Here is a 21,812-nt window from a genome sequence, read left to right on the forward strand (position 1 = left end):
TAAACTGTTACCACCCTGTCACACACTCCAGCACACCCTTTTATGTTTCAACACACTTACACACACACATGCACTGCACTTAACCAGCTGGTTCGAGGCGCAGGGTAATTTGGGAGGTGTGCTCGGGCATGGTCTCTGTCATTACTTTGGTTTAATAACATTATTTCAGTACTGTGATTGAGTGTGCTCACTAACACACACACACACACACACACAGAGACATACTCGCAGACAAAGACAAAGTCTCACTGGCCCTCAGCAGGCCTCAGGAAACCTCTCCTTTAAAGAGTCCAGAGGAGCACCTCATTTTTCTTGGCTTCTCTTCCAAACTGCAACAACAGTGGAGCCTCTGGCTTTGTGAGACTACGCCTACTTAGGCTCTGAGTACAGGAAGACCACTTTCTTTTTGTATCCACGTCTGCTGTCCAGAAGAGTAAGTGTTGTGTTTTTATATTCAGTCCATTGATTCCATTAAAGTGTCAGCAGTGTGTTGGGCATTGAAGGTCACAGACCTTTATCTGAGTCATTGCTTGGTCTCTGAACTATGCTTTGACCCATGTGGGTTTCAGCTGAGCCCTTTCGTGCTTGTTTGAAAAATGTGTTAGGATTAACTCTGAGTTAGGCATGAAAATGCACAACAATCAGCATTTATAACAGCTTGAGAGTATTTTCTTTTAAACTAATGTTCTCAGTTCAGTTTTAAGCAATGTTCCATATTCAGTAACTTTGCCCTCACACAAACATTAACTAAAGCCTGACTAACATGTTATTTTTAAGGTTCTGTAAAGAAGATATCTCCTAGTTGACTTAAAAGTTCATTCTAAGGGCATGGAAGTTTCCACACTACGCTAATTTATGTTGCATGTTTGACCATGACTTGCCTTTAAACTAATGCCATTTCTATGCTCGACAGTCCATATATTTTCAAAGAAATGTTCCGGAGGGGCTGCAGGTGAGAATTCAAATGTCATCAACATCTTATGTGAACTTCTTTTGTATACTTTCCAACCAGCTTCCTGATACAATCTCTGAAAGATCACAAATGAGAAAATGTGTGAATTCTGCAGCTAAACTTCAGAAGCTATACGGTGAGTGTGCAAGTGAGCAAGTGTCTGGTGAGAGTTGCTGCATCATACTGTTTTCGCTGACCTGTGTGTTGCTTCACTCTTATTCATTGCTATTTTGGATGCATTCAAATGCACGTAATGCACGTATTGATATCAACACAAAAACAGTCATCATGGAGCTTCATAAACCCGACTCTTACGGATTGAGTGGAATATTTCAAAGCTGGACAAGACAGAACGAAACATGGATGGACGTCAAACTTCGCGCAAAATTAAATCTTTCTATAGCGTGTCCTGATTAATAAACTCAAAAATACAAATGAGGATAATGGGGCCAATGTAACGCTGACACACAAGCCCCTTCACACATGCACTGCTTTCCATTAATCTGGTTGCAACTGAACTCCTCAGTGTCATGTGTGAATGGCCCCACTGTTTCTTTTCCGTAATACTTTAACATGTAAATATGACTAGGTCGGACCAAGTAACACATCCATATTAATTTCACCACAGCACAAGTGTGAACTGCTGCAGTCACATTAATGGACGGACACACACAGCAGCCTCGCGTTGGTTTGGATATATGATCAGAGGTTCAGAGGAATCCAACAAGTCACAACATTGAATAAATAAATAACAACATCTTCACCAGCAAACTCTCCACCCACTGTGTTTTTCTCTATACTAATTAGCTGCAGCACCAACTCTTTTTTTCTAAGCATCTGAGGCGACTGAAAAAGAGAAAACTGTTTGAACTGAAGCTGAAGTTTCTGCTCTCTGTCTGACTACATATCAGTATTTCAACTGTTGCAATCCACTGCCATTAGCTTAACACAAAGCTACATTTTTGTTAATCTGATTTAAAAAAAAAAATCTTATGGCAGACGACATTTTGCAATGAAAAAACTGTCATTTGAGGACCTGAGTTTTGTGTGATGATGGAGCATCTTTTCTGACAACCCGATGTGACGTTGCACAGACCTCATATGAATTGTTATGGCGACATGAGATGTTGCTGTCATAAAACTATAAAGCACTTTTACATCACAGTCTTATAACTGAAGCCTAGTCTGGACACTATCCATTCTTGTATGTTTTGCAAATACTATGTGCTCCCCATGGCTCTTTACGCCATTTTCACAGGCATATCTGAATGAACGGTGTGCAACGTTAACAATGAAGTGAACAATGCCTGAATGACCCTAATGCCATCGTCTTAACAGCCAGATGAAGCCATCAGTGTTGCGTATCCTATGTGTTGTTATGCCGCATAAACAGTACAGTGATTAACAAATGTCTGCCTGCTGCTAAATGGTGCAAATTTAGAAAGAACTGAGTTTTTCAACTGCCAATAACAAAAATAACAACAACAAAAAAAACAAGAAAAAAAGTCAGATCCAAACCCAAACATCAGGGCCAATACAACCAGAGCGTGCATCCTGTCTTCCTCTGGTGGTCGATATCTAATTAAAACAGCAGATGTGTGTGTGTGTGTGTGTGTGTGTGTGTTGTCGGTATATGTTCATGCATAAGTGTGTGTGATGTATAGTCTGTTTTCTTGTCATTTCACAGTGAGATTAAAGCTATTGGTCACCACAGCTGGTATCCCCGGGGTATTTGTCAGTGACCCCCTTGCACACTACACAACACACACATACACACGCACACACACACGGGCTCAGAGAAAAAGAGAGGGAAACACAGAATATTAAAAAATGTCAGCCATCTGCAGTTATTACACTATCATCTCTGTTTTTTCCTCTCTATCAGTAGCACACCTACATTTACTGCCACATGGCATCGTTTTTTCATCCTTAGGCAACAGATGGGTTGTTCAAAGGAAACAAATGCTGAGGTCCATTACTTTGTCAGTATTACTGATTTTGTTTACAGCGCTCAGGATCTCGCACATACACACACACAAATGTCTCAGGGCTGAATACGGTAACTGCCCCAGTGCCTGATGTTTGTTTGGAAGTAAGAGGGAAGCTGGGACATTTTTGTTTTAAACTGCATCTGTTGTCTCTCTTCCTCCTAATTCTGAGCTTCCTCTCTTCTTCTTCCATATTATGGTTCCCCTCTTCAGACTCTCTCAGTTATTATGTGAAAATTTGTCTCTCCTCTTTATCTTCACCCTTATTTCATTATCACTGAGAGTGTGTTTCTCTGATTGAACTCCATTTGAGATGACTCTCTTTGCTCAGCCCTATTGTAAATGAATATGGGGGGGATGCGGGGGCTTTGATGTAGCACTGACAACCCCCTACATCCCACCATGAGACACAAAGCCATCTGTCCTAAAATTGCCACACACACACACACACACACACACGCACATATGCACAAATTCCTCATTGACTTGTAGCCACAAGGACACTGGATGGATTCTGATAGGCTGTTAAATCCATAAAAACACACAAGCAGATGGGACAACAGGGGAGAGAAAACTCTGTAGTGTGTGTTTGTGTCTTGTCTCACTGGGATGAAGAGACAAAGGGAGACAACATGCCCACCTGCCAGAACACCACACATGTAGACCAGTCCAATCCTGAGGGCACCATGGACCATTTCTAAAGGGACGCCCACCAGCAGTTGCATGGCCATATTCAGGCTCAAATGTTCAATCCTGTAATACACAAACACACACATATGTACTGTTAGGGTTAGTGGGTCAACACCAGATCCATATTTAGATGTGTCATCAAAATGACTGGATACACGTATACTGTGAGAATTGTTTATCCTTTTAAAGACAAAGGTGTTCATGGTATAATTACTTCCAAAGAAATAAAGATAAAATCAACTTTGTCTTTTCATCTAAAACAAGATGAAAAGACTAAAACCCTGTGTGCCTGAAGCAGCCTCACTGCATTATACTCCACTGTGTTGAACCGTGGGAACTGTTATTTTCAGGTAGAGAGCGTTTGCCTTTTCTCGACCGAACAAAATTAACACCCAGCCTCAGTTTTGCTTCATCGGAAACAAGGACTTAAAAGAAAAAGTCCCAGGCAACAGTCTGTCAGTCTAGCTTTTTTGTGCGAGCAAAGCTGTTTTCTCAGGGCGAAGGCACTGAAGCGCACTATGACAACCTCACAACAGCATTTCTTAAAAGTACCAAGCAGGGTTGGTGCATTTTCAAAATCAGATTTTAAGGAAAAAAAGTTTCATATCCCCTTGGTGGTTAACAATTACCATAGACAAAATCAATGTTTACAGTTGTTAGCCGTAAAATGGGGTTAGATATAATATTTCTGTGAATTATTGATGTGTATCTGGGATATGATTTGAGTCTGAATTGGAATTAAATACTATGAAATATATCAATAGAAAGTTTACAGAACCCACACATTATCATTTAATATCCTGGGATTGTGACGGAAATCTTTTCGTCGTTTGTGCATGATTATTCATTTAATCTTTCATAACCATAAATGTCAGAAGACTGTGTTCTGAAAGCTTTGGAAAAGAGTCTGAAGGGGATTTCTTTGAATATAGTCTTTATCCCAGCCAACACTTTTAATGCAAGAAAGTTAAAAATGGCACAAACGCAAGAAATCTTCTCATCTGAGAACTTGGAATAAGCAAATATCCCCCTGATGTTGCTTTTTAAGTTTCCCGATTAATGCATAAGCATATCATTTTGGTCTAAAGATATGCTGGACCAACTGCTGGACATTTAGTACAGGAATGTTATCAGCTGGTAAAAGGTTTGTGCTGCTGGTGGGAAAGTCCAGTATGTAGACCCTTCTATTAGGAAGCAAAGTTGTAATCTATGCAGTCTGGAGGATGTGGCGTCCAAAAGATCCAAAAATATTTCAAAGTTTGATTTGTCTGCTCACAGAACAGTTTTTCACTTTGTATCAGTCCATTTTAACTGAGCTCTGGCCCAAAGAAGAAAGCAGCATTTTTGGATCATGTTCCCATATGGTTACTGCTTTGCATGATACATTGAACTGTGTTCAAAAGAAAAGTATTTCTTGAATGATTCTTAAGCCCATTCATTGAGTTCCCTGACAGAATCATGCCTATTGTTAATGCAGTGCTGCCTGAGGGCCAGAAGATCACAGATATTTTCTGCTATGTTCCTCGTGTCTCCAGATTCTCTGAATATTTGGATATAAGTACATACAATTATATGTACTGTAGATCATGAAACATTCAAAGTCTTCATAATTATACATCAAGGAAAAATTATTCTGAAATCGCTTTACAGTTTTGGATGTATTTCTTTGCAGATTGCTGAACCTCTGCCCATCTTTACTTCTGAGTCTCTGCCTCTATAAGGTGCTCTTTTATACCTTATCATTTTACCAATCTGTTGCCTTTTAACCTAATTAGTTGCAAAATGTTTCTCCAGCTGATTCCTTTCAGTAACACCGACTTTTCCAGCCCCCCCCCCCCCCTTCCCCCCCCCAACATTTTAGAGACAGAGTTCATATTTTCCATGGAATTGAAAAACGTGTAACTTTCAACATTTTCTATGTTTCCTGTTTTCTGTTGAGAATAAAATGTTGGATTCTGAGATTTGCAAATGCTTGCATTCTGTTTTTTTTTTTTGTATTTTACACAGTGTCTTGACCTTTTTTTGAAATCGGTGGTTGTATTTAAAAAGTACCAGAGAGGGAAAAGTGGGGCGAGTGAATCTTCATAGTTTCCACAGTTTGTCTTTGGAGCCAATGTGTGCGCTCAGTTTTTGATTACAGCTACAAAGCTGTTGACATGATAATATGATCTGTGTTGTGTGTGTGCAGCTATTGAACATAAAGTGCCCCAAAAATAACAACAGATGGGTAACTGCAGGATTTAGCACTATTTTACTGACACTTTATTACCCTCTGTGGCTACAAAATAGATTAAAAACACCCATATCCACCAATAGTGCCTTCTACGTCTGCCAACAAATGCAAATATCCAAACTTTCTGCACTTCAGGATGCACAATTTAATATTCATGCAAATTTCCAAATAAAAGCTACAACGATATGACTGTGATGATAAGCTCTGGAAGAACAATGTGTAGCCAAATCCCTCTTGTGTGATGATTAACAGGAAAAACAGTCAACTCTGGCCCCATACTATAATGAAACATAAACAGCGAATCACTGTTATGTTTACTTTTATGGAAGCAGAAACTGTAAGGAGTCTCCATCCATAAAAGAGAATTTTGCATATATTTTGAGGTTTTTTTGCTGGGAAAAAAAATATCTTGTCCATTAAATAGTTTGAGTGTAACTACACCTTTTTCCTCACTGAATTTCAACAGTTGTGGAAACATAGCAATATTAGAGGGGGCAAGCTGACTGGCCGAGGTTTCACAGCCCTGGGTCTCAATGCACAGCCACCCCCGTGTACCAAGAGAGACCACTTGAGTCCAGGAATATCCACACGAGTGGGAGAGAGTAAACACACTAAAGCAGAGCATCAACTGGAGGCCACACAGACTGCATGAGAAGCAATTTCAGGCTGGAAATGAATGGTTTATGGAACACTGAGACTGCCACTGTGTGTTCGTGCTGGGAAAGAACCTGGAGTATCTCGAGCTTGGCCACACTCACCAAGTACCTTCTACACCTAGCTTGTGCTAACCTTTGATTGTAGCTCGTGCTAGATTCTCATTTTAGCAGTTCCTCAGAGTGCATTCAAATTAACTGTAAAGCCCAACCTGCAAGTAGTCCAGATTGGGTTCTCCAGAGTTCTATGCGGAACAGACTGGGCTGACCTTGCCTTTCTGAGGCTGTAGGTGGTGCTCTGCAAATTCAAAGCGGAAATCCTTGGCTATACTGTTGATTGCTTAATTTCCTTGTGACATGTCTAATGGAAAAAAAAAACTTTACTTTTATCAGAGGGAGACTTTAAAGTTTCTAGTACTAGTAAATGTAATTCATAAACCAAGGAGTGATTGCATTGTTCCATCTTGTATATACAGTCTATGGATGGAAGTTGTTTTCCACACTTGGCAAAAGTGAATTGGATCTTATTAAAGGAGAAGGAGAACATCGATCCTTTGACAAATAACATAAGAACGTCGTCAGTTTGACTATATCACTTATTTCAACAGTAGACGACTCGGTCAGAGTGCAGTGTGACGGGTTTTATTGTAGCCCTTTTTCACTTGTTGGTCACTATTGCATACAGACAGAAATGTTCATATACAGTATGAGATGTGCACGCACACAAATAAAAACATCAACAAAAAAATGTGTGGCTGCTGCAATAAGTGAGGGATACTGGAGCTGTAGACAAAACCGCTCACACACTCGCTCCCCGTGCCCTCCGTGTCCTTCCAGCCAAACCTCAGTCAGCAGCTTAGACACATTTGGGTGTCACAGCGGAAACAAAAAGGAAAGCAGCAAGCTTATCTCCTTCTCTCACCCTCTCTCCATCCTTTTAACCAGTTTCTGGGGGGACTCTTTCAGTAGTCTCCTTTTTCCTACCCACTCCACTGTTAGAGAAAACATAGCAGCAAATGCATGCGTTCCCTGAACAAACATCCAAGAAATAAACATTCAAAAAACAAATAAGCCCACACATACAATTCCTTCAACACAGACAGCGAAAACAAGATAAAAACTATAATCTTTTCAGTTTGAAACAACGCCACCGCCTCAGCTACCATGCTGGCACAGAGCATCGTTACAGTGATCAGAGAGAGACAATGGGACATATTGATTAGCTGAGAGAAGCCTGTCCAACTGCACAAGGACAACTCCACTCCGGGCAACAGCGGCTATCTATTTCTACACTGCTAATGAGGCTGTGAGGAGTTGGCTGCGCTGTTGGGCAGATCTGTGGATGCCAATAAGAGGTCCTTTTGTTCTCAGATCACTATGGTCTTTTAGGCACCCAAGTAAAAAGTGTTAGCTTTACTTTACTAGCTTTACTTACTGGGTGCAGCTGCTTGGCACTTCCATCCACAAAGAAACACAATGAAATAATTCTTGTAAAAACTATATGATATAACTTTACTTCTCATAAAGGACAACTTTCGGCCATGATAATCAGAGCTGGGCAAGCAGAGGACAAATACATCTAATGCAGAGAAACTTGTCCAAGCTCCAAACCAAACCAAGGAGAAAGCGATAGACAGCTTGCATGATGCTCCGCTGAGGGACGTTTTGAGGCTGATATGAACATCCTGTTTTAGTGTAGAGAATTGAGAGGATCAGTGAAGCTGAGCAGTTGATGGGATTACATGGTCTGTGGATGTGTGTGAAACAGAGAGAGGGTGTGAGTGTGTCTATGTGTGAGTGTGAGAAAGTAGGCAAAAGCAAAATGTGGAAACAGTCACTTCTAATGTGAGCACGATGCAGCAAAGTACTCATTTAATCCTGATATTTAATTGAGAACAATCTAAAATGTAAAAAGATTCATGTGAAAAAATTGTCTGAATTGGATAACGATGCGCTTATTTTGAATTTGATGCCAGCATGTGACACAAAAGTTGGGAAAGAGGCAAGTTTAACTCTGGGTTTCATAGCTTCCTCCTTCTACGATACCCTTTTCTTGTTTAGTAATAATTCACGCTGATAATGGGGCAAATAAAATTAATGTGTTTCTGGGTGGGGTGTGTTAGATTTGGAGCTTTTTTGGAAAAAAATCCAAGTACAGAATATCATGAAATGAGCCAATAAAATATATTTTCAAAATCAGAAAAAAATCTCACCGGAGCCTTTGACCAGAACAAATAAATTACATATATCTACATAAAGTACATATGTAATTTTAGGCTTTGCAAATGTGATTTGAATTATAATTAGGTAACTAAACTACTTATTTCTCACTTTAATTGTGCTCAGAAACATATTTTCATGTATGCTTAAGGTGAAATAGGTGATATATTAAGTAATCAGCTCATACAACAGGAGCACTTCCTAAAGAGGAGGCAGATGACTGCTGTTCAAGCTGTGTTCAAGCCTGATTGGCTAGGAGCACCAGTGGGTTGAAAGACAACTGTGGCTCAAACCTGAGCAAAAGCTAAAGGGAAAAGCAAAGACGAAATAAAGTCACAAAGTAATCAGGATTTAGCTCCACACAAAGCTTTACATTCCCATAGTCCCCTTTTCCCAACCACTTCCCCCAAAGATCCAAATAATTCCAGTGCGTTCCTCGGCAATCATGTTAAACAGCCCAACTCATTCCTTTTCTCCTTCAGTCCTTCCTGATTTTTCTTTTCACCATACATTATCATCCCTGCTACAATTTTTCCTATTGAGGCTCTGCGTTCTCCCAAGAAGCCACTTTATTACTTCTCTTTATTGGTTCACACTACATTACTCGCAGTCATAATTAAACCAGGCTAACCCAACCAGAACTGACTTTTCACAGGAGAAAAAGATCTGCTGCAGGCTTTATCCAATTATTCATTAAATCATAAGTTATATAAAAGGGAATTGAGTTATCCATTATCATCCATTAGCACCACTATTTTTTTTTCGTTTTGTTACACCAATAAACCAAAAATAATCACTTCTTTGAGAGTATCACACTGGAGGCATCCCAAAAGAATATTTAACCCTTGTTGATTTGATTTGTAATTTAACAAACACTGATGCATTCTTGCCCACCAGTTCTCATCCAGCTCTTTCTTCTTATCCATTATTGCTTAGTATGTGTCACGGAAAAATATCTGCTGCATTGATTTGTAGATCAAATTATTATGTGACAAGCTCTGAGTTATTTTAGTCTTTCAAATGGCATAAGCCTAAAACGCACCAGGCCTCATGTTTAAATACATCTACTCATTCATTTTCAATCAGTAGTTGTATCCAAAATTTTGAATGGAACTGCAGTAAGCTCGTCTAATTTGCACTCATCAGTGCTTAATTTCCCCCAGTGGTGCTACAAACACGTAAAAACAAAAATTATAATTTGATAATGTGATGTCAAAACCCTTCTCAAGATCCAAAAATCTGTATGTTAACAGAATCCCTACCTGCAGCATGGCACAGTACACTATAAAGCAGATAGCTAGATTTGAACTCACCCAGTATGCATGAAAATGTAGCTGAGGTACCTCCAGGCTTGGGCCCGTAGTTGGGGGTGGTAAGGTAGGGGGCTCTTTAAGAAGGATGGGCTGGACACCTGCAGAACCATGCGTTCCAGCTGGATCCCATAATACATGAACACTGCTACCTAACAGAGAACAGAAGAAAAAACTCGAGGTTTGAAGGAGTTATGCTTTGGCTTTCGTACTAGTCAATGTACTTAAAAACGAATGAATTACTTTCTGTAATGAGATGAAAGTTGAGCACAAGCTTTAGGTTCAACTTCTTGTCATAGTCCTAGGAAAAGATGTAACCTTGATGGTTGCATAAGTCTCTCCAAAATCCCAATATATCCCTCTGTATCGATGATATACTCACACATAAGCTGTCAATGCCGTGGGCACCAACTTACCTCCATACCATCACAGATGCTGGTTTTTGCACTTTTGTCTTATAACTGCCCAGATGGTCTTGCTCATATTTGATGCATAGAACCAGATGTCAGTTCTTTCTCAAAAGAAGCTGAAACATGGACTCATCTGACTACAGAACTTGTATCCAATGTCTTTCTGGCCATTTGAGATGAGTTAGTGCCCAGAGCAGAGTTTCTATGCAGTGTTTATATATGGCTTTCCCCTTGTGTGATAGTTTCAGGCAAAATTTCTGATTATAGTAGCAGAGTGTCTTGATTGAGAATGTCTTCCAAGGTATTCCTGAGCCAATGAAACGACTGATCATGGTGACATGTTGGCTTCTGCCTTTAAACAGTGAGATTTCCCCAGAACTCCTTAATCTTTTCATAATATTAAGCCCAGTAGATGTTGAAAGACCAGAGCTTTTTGCAATATTGCATTGAGAAACTTACTGACGATTCTCTGACTGAGTTTGGCAAAAAAAAAAGTGATCCATGACCCACCCTTACGTGGAAAGACTAAGCCTTTGGTAGATGCTTCTTTTATTCCCAATCCTGGCACCCTTACCTGTCACCAGTTAAGTAATTAGATTGTAGAAGCAGCCAGAACTTTGTTACTTTGCCCCTCCAACCTGTTTTTGAGCAAGCTGCTGGCAATAAATTGTAAATTCTAAATATAATAAAGTTGGTTGGCAAACTGAAAATCATTGCTTTGGTCTTGTGTCTAATCAGTAAAAGTTCAAACAAGTTTAGATAAGACAGATATTTAGAAGTTTTTAGTTTTTTAGGACATTCCCCAACTTTTTTTGAAATGTATCTTGTTGTATTACTCAACAAAAGTTAGGCTTTATTTTTTTGTCTCTTCTGAAACAATTTACCTCAGCAATGGTGATAGCCAGGATGAACCAGGGAGGGGGGCAGTATGTGTAGCTGTCAAAGTACCACTTGCGATCGACCTCACGGGGCAACGTCTCATAGGCCACATGACGGACTAACCGCTGGGACAGTCCCAAGCCAGCCTCATCTCTGAGACTGCAGCCTTTTAGCTGTCTGCTCCCCTGCAGAATGGCCCTGCGGAAACTATTGGAGCGCTTGTTGCTCATCTGGGAAAAGAGAGGCAGGAGAACGGAGGAACAGGAAGGGGGCAGATATAAGGAAAAAGGGAGGATAGAGAGGGAAGAAGAGATGGGTCAAGGACATGTTGGAGATTATAGCTTTAATATATACCGTACAAACTCCAACCAACCTTTAACCTTCCATCCTTTTTTTTTTAAAGATTTACACTACACTTCTCGTTTAACCTTACTTTCTAATGTATTTGCCTTTGCTACACCAAGCAATGATGGAACTTCAGCAGACACTCTGAACACAGGCCGCACACACTCCAATCTTCCTCAGTCCCCGCAGATCAAAACTCCCACCTCGCTGTGGCAAGAGATTGCCTGAACCATCGCCCAGCACCCAACGCACCCTCTTTACATGTCTCTCTGCCTCTGAGGTCGTTTTAATCTCCTCGTGTGTATATCTTTATCTATACTGTATATACATTTTTTTCAGGTTTCACAAGTTGTTAATCATTCAAAAGCAATCAATAGGAGATTTGCAAACCTGACTAAACTACACTTCAGATCTCATTTTGAAGGCATCAATTTTGATTCAGTATAACCACTTTTCCACAAACATTATCACAATTTTCCCATTGGTTAACTATCATTTTGGTCTACCAACAGTGCAACTTGGGAAATAATATGCAGCATTTAAAAGGCAGAAATCAACTAATCAGGAGACTGAAATGAAAATAAAATTCTGTACATCCAACCATATAAAGGAGAACCTGCCTTTCACTACATATGAATCCAATGACTTATTAGAATAAAAGTGAGCTTAACCCCTTAACGCCTATTGTCGCATATATGCTATAAACCATTTGACTCAATCAACTAGCTGAGATAGCATCTTTATTCCCCCAAAGCCGGTTAGTCCATATTCACTACGGACCTAGGAACCTTTATATAAATAAATATGTAAAGAAAAAAAAGGGTGAATAAAAAAACATTGTTTTTTCACTGTTATATTACTGTGTTGTTGTTATCTTATTATTGACCATTATGCCTGGTGTTGCAAATAAGCAACATACCAAATTACATACCAAACATACCAAATTGACCAGGATGTCTGTTGTTGCAAATTTGCAACATACCAAAATTTCTATTTATTTTTTGTGCAAAAGTGAAATTAATAATCTCAGCATTATTTAGCATCTACTTAAAGGCTAAAACACACACAAAACATTTTTTTATATACAGCTATATAAATTCAGGCGTTAAGGGGTTATGTGAATATCCGACTCTTAACTCAAAGGAAATGACATTGATGTATAAAGCAAATACCTTAAATCAACATGCAAGTCACTACAAATGATTATTAATTCTATCATAACATCTATCATATATCTATCATTACTGATAAAATGTTTAGTAATAACCAAACAGTTTGGCCAACAGAAAGACCAAACAGAATTCTCATTTTAAAGGAAATATAAATGGGATTTGTCTATTTACTCGACATCTATGAAAAACCAAACAGGTTCACATGGTGATTTTTTTCTAGTTGTAATTCTAGTATTGTGACAACCCTAAAACTAACACATTGGGGTTTGACTACAGTTTGCAGGTTTGCAGCAGGCTATTTTTCACAGGAGGACATGAGGTATTCAACCCCAAGGACACCGTGCCTCTTGTTAATCCTTGTAGTGGTATCATCATGGAACAAGAAAATCCCACAAGGTGGATAGAATGATGAAGGAAGGAGTACTATCTGAATTCTTCAACATAACCTCAAATTATTATCAGTTGAACCGTTGAAGCTTTTATTGTCTTTAAACCAAAAGTACCATCTTTAAACTGGATTTTCAAACGCGCGTACAACCACTAACACAAGCCGAATAAATCCTTTCCTAATGCCAGCAGTAGTGTGTTTATGCATGGCGCTCTTGGGGATAGAATATATTCGGAACCAGTCCAGAGACAACTCCCAGGACACAAGCCTGTGATTACATCAAAATGAAGGGATAGCTTTGAACTACATCCTATGAGCAATCTCACTGCAAGTGGGCTGCAAGACTCAAGCTTGTACATGTGCACTGAAAGAAATAGCGCTATCTGAAATCGATGTTTTAACACGGTGAAACCTTATGGACACATTTATTCTCTACAAAGAGACCAACAAGCTGATGGAGGGTCCTGAACTATATGTCATGCAGAGCAAAGACTTTCATTCACAAGCTGAAGTAATGAGTTAAACAATAATTTCCATGAAACAGTTTTATTGTTTGTTTTTGTATCAATAAGTTGCAACTGACCTGTGAAAAGGTTTTAAAACTAAATAAAGATAAACTTATTTGACTTTTAGATGCAGAAATTTTGATAATTGTTGTTGAGGTTTAAATGGAGATCACGTTCTTTTCAGATGTTTGGTATTGGGTAGTGTCACCAATGAGTATTAAATTGTGTAGTAAATGACATTGCAGAGTTTTCTAACCTTAAACATGTCATTTTGAATATCTAAACCTACCTAGGTACGTTAATTCTAAACCAAACCATGTACTTCTAATTCCCATTGTTACCGTGGGAGCAGAGTAGAAAAGTAAGCAATCATGGAAGTGGAGAAATTTCAGGGCTGTAGAAAATTGTACAGTCTGGAAATTGATCCAGTGATCTAACGCTTAAAAAGGGAAAAGGGTCTAACACCAAGCACAAACCTTTCCTTACCCATACATGGCATTTTTGCCCTACTCAGCAGTGACAGCTGTTGGCATCATTAAACTGTGCGCATCAAGGTTGCCATGTTGCAACCGAAGTGGAAGGCAGTGAAACGGCAGCTACATCGCAGGAGAGAAGTGAGGAAGGAAAACATAGCTTTCATACCAACTTTTGAGTTGGTCTCGTTCTGAAATTGCTGTGTAGTTTCTCAAGGACCAAAGTAAGTATTTTACAGTCTGTCATGTCAGTTTTAGTTTCATGAGATAACACATCGTCCAAATGAACCATCCAGCTAATAATACAAAATCTGTTTCTCCTCGAGGGGATAAAGCTCATAACAGTGCAACAGGCGGGTGGGATAAGTGAGAACAATAAGCAGGTGTTTCAGTTGCTAGGGAATCAGGTTCCATCTATAATCAGGAACTTGAGCCTCACTGACGATGCTTATTCATCTTGACTCAATCTGTACAATGACCTCAGCTATTTTGTCTGTGTCACTGCAACTGCAGGAACCTGAGATATGTCAGTTACCAAATATTCTTTTAAGATTGCCAAAATACCCATATATAATGGCAGACTCGTCATAATAAAAGTATAACAATAAAAGAGAAAGAAACGTGAGATTATCTAATAATGATGGTTACGTAATGAAGCTTTGTTTTGTTTATTCAAGTACACATTCTTCGTAACAATAAGATTAAATATAGAAGACGTACTTTGTCCAAAACATCTTGAAAAAGGACCATATCTTACTCGATTTTATTTGACTTATTTCGAAAGATATGAACAAGAAAACACCCCAAGCAGAGAATACAATAAAGGGACTTGTCAAATCATAAGCTCGATAAAGTTGGCAGATGGTTCTTTAATGACACTCTTGTGTCTCTGGAGGTTCGCTGTTTGGAGACGAAACTTCAGAAAAAGAGACAATTATTTCAGCCTTAATATCAGGCCCAGAAAACTGTGGGAAAATGATCACAGGTTACCATGGCCACTCATAGACCGCACAACAAGGCCAAAGAACACATGGACCTCCCCCAGACAGCTTTGCTCCATAAAGACAGTCAATTCTTCTTGTAAAGTGACTGCAATTCCTTTCCTCTTTGTAAGACACAAAAGAAAGAATGGTGTTTTGTGTGTTGTCACACTGCCAAGAGAGGGGAAAGAGAGAGTGAGGAGGTGAAGGAGACAAATGTGTGTTCGGCAAGCGAGGGACAATTTTGTCGTTTGATCAATAGAAAACACAATGAGTGAAGAAAGACATTCTTGAGAATCAGACAAAAGGTGCAACAGAATTAGGAGAGAGTGAAACACAGAGAAGACTCCAAAAGAGCAAGAGAAGAAGAATTCTTATATCTTCATCACATGAATATGACGCATGGTCAAACGAATGAGATGTAGTTCATGCCTTAATCAGTGCAACACAAGGGTGCTCCCAGCTTCATCTGATTTTTTGGTGTTTTTTTGCAAGTACTTCTGTCTTGGTATCAACGGAGTGGCTTCCAAACTGGTTTTTCAAATCAAATCAAACTTTATTTATATGGCTTTACATAATAAAATCAATAATCAAATCAATACATGCATAAACTCACACACAACATCACACCGACAACCACACTGCACCCATACCACTCCCCCCACCACCTCCCAACATGAGAAACATCAATATCAACAACAATCAACATTAAAATCTGGCTTGACGCTGAAGTGAGGAAACAGTATCTTGGGGATCTGTCCACACCGGGAGCCAGCCCACCAATGACCACAGAGACCGCCACTACGGGGAACCGCCCAGATCAGGGCAGGCCGGCATCCACACCACAACCAGGGCTGCAGTGCAGGATCCCCCAGCCACCCCGAACCAGGGCGATCCCCACAGCAATGACCCCACAGACCGAGTAGGCATAGCCCCCAGTGTGGAAGATCCCCATGAGGAAAAACACTGGATAAATAAGTGTATAATAAGTATATAATAAACAAAAATTTAAAAAAATTTTTTTTACGGCCCAACAGATATGCGGCCACGAACCGGTCTGCTCAAATAAAAATAAGTCTCGCCTAAAATTTCAGCTGGGGTTCCGGTGCCTCTGTGGATCTTTCTTTCACCCAACATACATGAAAGGTAAACTGGCGGTTGCAAAATGACTATGGGTATCAGTGCGTGTGTGTAAGGTTGGTAAGGTTGTGTGTCTCTGTTTTAGCCCTGTGATGGACAGCTGCGATATATTCCAGTGATGGAACATTTTACAGCTTAATTTGAGAATACCATGGGTTTGGTTTTGTTGGCCTTCAGAAGTTTTAAATCATTTAAGATCCATGGGACTAATTTACAGCTTGTATTTTTGCGGAGGAAAGACCAAAAGTTAGACCGAGTAGTCGGACTCACCTTGGCAGCCTCTTATGGGGAATTTACATCTAAATATTACATGGTAGCATACAAGGAATTCCCAAAGACGGTAGATTGTGGTATCCTCTTACACTTTTTGATAATGCTCTGTGTGTACGTGGCCCAATCTCTATCTGACGCCACTGTGTCTTAGATTTCTGCAGACATCTTCTGTTGTTGACCTCATCAGAGAACACCCTGACCCTAAACAATATGTAGTGGGAGCAGTGCTAAGGCAGAGTGACTGTATGTGGCAAAGAGCAGATCCCTGTATCATCAGTATAAAAGTGGAAATTGGCATGAGATACACATTGATCATGATTGTTAACACATCAAACGAGCAGGAGTGGTTCAAAGATTGATTCCCGATGAACACCCTTTGTCATACTGTAACAACTAGAAGTGATAGCATCTGCCCACACCAACTGAGATCTGCCACACAGATCATATTCACAACATCCAAAAGTATTTATGAAAAGACAGGATTGTGTCAAAAGCTTCAGAAAAAGGTGGTTTGCCACTTCAATACTTCAGTACTTTTTAAAGATCCTGAAGCTGTGCTGTGCTTTTTTCTAATGCCGGAATGAAAGTCTGATAAGATATTAAAATAAGAAAGGAAACTTGTTCACTTATGAGGGATTCAAGAACTTTGACAGGGCCAGACAGCTTTAATTGTTTAGGTCAGCAGGGTCATCCACCAGAAAGAACAAGACGTACGACTTCATAGAGAGGGAATTTTCTTAGTGTTCAAGAAAAGATTAACAAGATGTGTCAAAGGGGAGCCATAATATCAGCTAGCAGCATTAAAAAGTAACATGCAAAAATAAAGGAAAAAGTTTAGAGTTTAGATACATTTATAAGAAACTGGACAAATTTTGAAAAACATAAAGACAAAAAGCTGTTTTTCTTTTTGAAGAGACAAACAATGTAACCATGCAACAATTTAGATACAGACAGAATATCAGAAAAATCTATAAAAAATCTATAAAAATAATAATAATCGTAGATGCAGAGTTGAAAAATGCCTTCTTGTCAAGCTTTGTACAAATTGAGGGAACCCTAAAATGAATAAAGTAGTGGGAGCAGAGGTCATGACTGCTCTGTTTGCGTAAACATGAAGGAAGATAAATATGTTGACAGCAAAACTAGAAAAGATTTGTAAATTAAATAACACCCATGTCGAGAACCTTACTGCTCTGTGATGAACAGTGTCATACATCTGCAGAAAACCGACAGAGCTGTTCATGTATACAAGCTCACTTAATAATTGGTAAGCAGGTGGCAACAACAAGCCGTTTCCTAATGTGAAATGAAAAACATGTTTTATTCCTAAAGTAAAATCCTAGTTTAGTTTCTTTAAAACATGTTCAATATGGGACTCAAAAGAATCGGATCAGAGGCACAAAGCGTGTCATACCCCGATACAATAGGTGGCGCTGTACCCATTTCAACTGTTGCTAATAGAGCCACTTCCTGTTGACCTATTCACCACCACCAACAACAAACTCAGGTATTCGAGAAAATGGAGAACGCAGAGCAAGATGAAGCTACGTCCCTCTACATTTGGTCTGTGATGAGCTGCTTGTTGCACAAACGCGACGCACAACGGAGCATTCTCCATCGCGTTGTTTGTTTCTTTCTGACGGCGACAACAACAGGAATATCGTCTCCTTTGACTTCCGGTTCACGACCCCGGGAAAACATCTGGAGCATGCGCAGAACGCAAAGTCTAATTCACCACGTGCTTCACCGTCTACAAGCACGTTTAATTTGACTTTCAACCGAGTTATCTCGGGGTCTTAATCCGATCCGATCCAATTTCTTGTCCGATTAAGGTGTCTACATGAACTTAATAGCTCAGTCTTATTGTAATTTAGCCAATTATCCGATCCTTTCAGTGCCATGTAACCCCACTGATTGTTAACGTAGATCACAAAAAAGTGGGTCCTGAAACCGAACCGCGTGGCACACCTCTGGTGATGGTCACACAACTAGATGACAGAACACTGAGTTGATCGCGCTGCTTTCAACCACAAAGACAGTTTGAAAGTCTCTGGCATCCAAAGCTCCCACATCATTTGAAACATTTATGGAGGCAGTTACTTTGTTATGCCGTTTCCTGAAGCCTCAATTGGGAGATAAAATGTTCATAGAACACAAGTACTCCTTCATCTGATCATTCACAAGGGGAGAGGTTGTCTGCTGACAGAAAGAGCAGTTGTGTTGAACAGTAGCCAAAAAGGGAAGGGAACCTGCCTCAGATCTTATATCATTGTGGCACATAGTTTTGAGTCCCACTTTGTGGTTAGATAATTTTTTCATGTCACTGTCAGTAGACGATCAAGGTCGTTTTGTCATACGCTACGTTATGACAGAAATACTGTATCAGACACACAGAAAAGCCAACTGTGTGTGGTAAACTGACAAATCTCTGACTGACACCATCTGGAGGCGCAAGGAGTGGAAACTATTAAAACCTAACCAGACGACACGATCACCAGTTAAACATGAAAACATGCTTCACTGTCCAAACAGGATCATCCAGGACAGATTAAAAAAAAAAAGCGGTTTACCACATGGCTGGAGTAGACTACACAGAGGGATGGATGGGCTACCACATAATTATAGGGTCTGCATGTCAGTGGGTGAGTCAGGTATACACAACATGGTCATGAAAACCTCACAGCTTCTCTCTCTGCCATTAAATCATGGATGGCCTGAAATCTCCTCAAATTCAACAACATTAAATCTGAGGTAAACATGTTCAGTCCCTCAAACTTTACGCCCAGTTGGTAACGATCTCAGATATCTCTCGAAAATATCACCAAGGCTACAAGGAATCCAGGGTTATTTGATGCTAATATCTATTTTGATGCTCTGGATAAAAACTGTTACATGACCACTTCGGAAATCATGTCATTTGTTTCAGATGCTGACGCCAGTGTCTCCAGTTGGTCCAAAATACTGCTGCTTTAACTAAAAAAATGACATCACCCCCTTTCTTTTATTGTTATTACTATGTGCTTTTCTTGCCAGTGGAACCTGTCAGTCTGTTCGATTAACAACATAATACAGTAGTTTAAATCACAAACAGGAAACAGTTGCAAACTTCTGGAACTAATATTCTTTACTCTTGTCGCTGTGGCAGTTTTTTTTATTACTGTACTGCAAATTAACAGTGAAAAAAACATTTAAATTTAAACAGAAACAACTGCTGGACTTCTTGCTGCCGTCTGAAACGACGCAAACAATGCAGCACCCTGTGTTGTTGAAACACAGGGCTTTTATTCTTTTGCTATGAATGTCTGCTTTGTTAGCTTAGACACTGAGGCTGACGAATAGATGGCAAAGATGTTCACTGGCACTGACGTCAACGCTCAATGCAGGACAGTCGACTTTTTAAATATACCAAAATCGATCCGGAGAAAATTTCCTTATGTGCACAAAGTGCCTTTCTCCAAAAACAGCTGTCGACACGACCGTCTTAAAATGTGGCAGCGATATGATACGTAACAGAATATGATGAGGAGATGGGCAAAATCATGTGCATTACAATGATTTGTTCCAGTTTGGAAATAAAGTACAGTGCTTGAAAGTGTCGGGATACTTTGGGGTTGTATGAAGCTATTATGGGCTAGGTTCTGCCCTGGCCAGTCGTAAGAAAGCCAACCTGTCAGAGTGATGTATGAGACAGGGTCCGATAGAAGAAGACGTACAGGCAAACTGAAAAGAGGCAAAGGCATAGATAAAGAGGAAACAGGCAGAAAAGCTGAAAAACAGAGATACAGATGTAAAGGTAAGGAGTCGGATAAGATGGAGAGGAGGGAGAGGTACATGGAAGAGCGAGCAGTGATATAAATGTCAACGGTGACGCAGCAGTGAGAAGGCAATTACTGACAATCACGCTGATGGAGGAGCTATGGTGCAAAGGAGAGGTGGCGCGCCAATAAACCCCCTGCAGTCTGTCTGTCTGTCCTGGCCTCGGCCTCTCATTCCCTTGTTCCTCCATACTTCTCTCCTCACTTCGTGCCTATCTACCACATAACTTTGAGAGCAATTACAAACCTACCAATACCAGCCTCTCACTGATATCTTGGTGGAATGCAAATGCTCTTTCTCTGAGGTTCTCATTTTTGCTGTGGCACAGAAATCACTGAGACCTTTTACGTCCTTAGAAAGTTTTTGATGTCATGATATACATTCCCTCAGACCTTTGTAAAATATTTGGTCTTTTCAGAGAACTGCAGTTTTCCTGGCTTTTAGTGGGACTTCTGTCTCTTATAACACTGTCTAAAAAAAGTTGGGAGACATTGTAAAAATGGAGCACCGCGTTAGTTCTGGCAGACCACGTAGTCAACGCGCCCTTTGCCTATTGGCTGACGCCGACCCAACCCTTATGGCCAGCTGCGCTCAATGGATAATCAGCTGACGCTCGCAATTGGATGCTGGCATTTGGGGCACTTCATTTAAACTTGGTTTGCTGTCACTGCTTTTTTTTGCTCTCTGCTTGCAGCCTTCCACAGCAGCTCCCCGCGTAGGGGCAAAAAGTTTTTGCTTCTGCTTACAAGACTAGCTCCGATTAGCATACGCGCCGATGCTAGTATTATTATTGTGCTGCTTACCCTGTCGTCCGGCATGGATCCCCGCTGCCGGCGGAGTCGGAGATTCGGCTGAGATGGACGCGTGGAGGACATCCAGCCGAGCCAAGACGCGACACCGGGCGAGCTGTCACAGAGGCCGCGGTCAGAGTCAAGGTAGGCCGCGGCGGGCTCCTGTACGTGGCAGGGCTTGCCGCGGTTAGACACGCGGCTTATTTTACACCGATTCACATGATTTTGCGTGACTATTGGTCCGTGGATCCTCGCGGTGATGCTCTAAGGTGGAGCGCGCGCCTCTGGCGCTACACGCTGTTGATTGGTATTATCTGCATACAGTCTGATGGGTGCGGCGCCACCCGTCGTGTCGGGGTGTGAGTGCTTGTGGCTGTGGATACAGTGGGAGGTGATGTGAGTCAGCGGATTAATAACTATTGCCTTTCCTCGGTCAATGTTGAAACATTGTTTGGACTAGTTCCTCCTCTCAGTTGCTAGCTACAGCATTGCTCGTTTATCCACCAGCAAACAAGTCTATTTTATTTTTATTTTTTCCCACTGTATTGAATGCAAAGCTGCCAGGTAAAGTGAAGTGAGTGCTTTTATAATAA

At 40.4% G+C, this 21,812-nt stretch overlaps 1 protein-coding gene across 5 annotated transcripts in view; it reads right to left on the bottom strand.

Annotated features, from left to right (window-relative positions):
• The window catches only part of rhbdl3 (rhomboid, veinlet-like 3 (Drosophila)), an 81,660-nt gene that overhangs the window by 10,914 nt on the left and 48,934 nt on the right, over nt 1-21,812 (bottom strand). For all 5 annotated transcript variants that reach the window (XM_075462634.1, XM_075462633.1, XM_075462635.1 and 2 more), the window contains 3 exons: nt 11,341-11,565; nt 10,050-10,198; nt 3,581-3,693 (listed from right to left, as the gene is read on the bottom strand). In XM_075462634.1, coding sequence (XP_075318749.1) covers nt 3,581-3,693; nt 10,050-10,198; nt 11,341-11,565 — 487 coding nt within the window. The remainder of the gene's footprint in view (nt 1-3,580; nt 3,694-10,049; nt 10,199-11,340; nt 11,566-21,812) is intronic.

The sequence above is a fragment of the Odontesthes bonariensis genome, chromosome 4, assembly GCF_027942865.1.
Source record: "Odontesthes bonariensis isolate fOdoBon6 chromosome 4, fOdoBon6.hap1, whole genome shotgun sequence".
NCBI lineage: Eukaryota > Metazoa > Chordata > Actinopteri > Atheriniformes > Atherinopsidae > Odontesthes > Odontesthes bonariensis.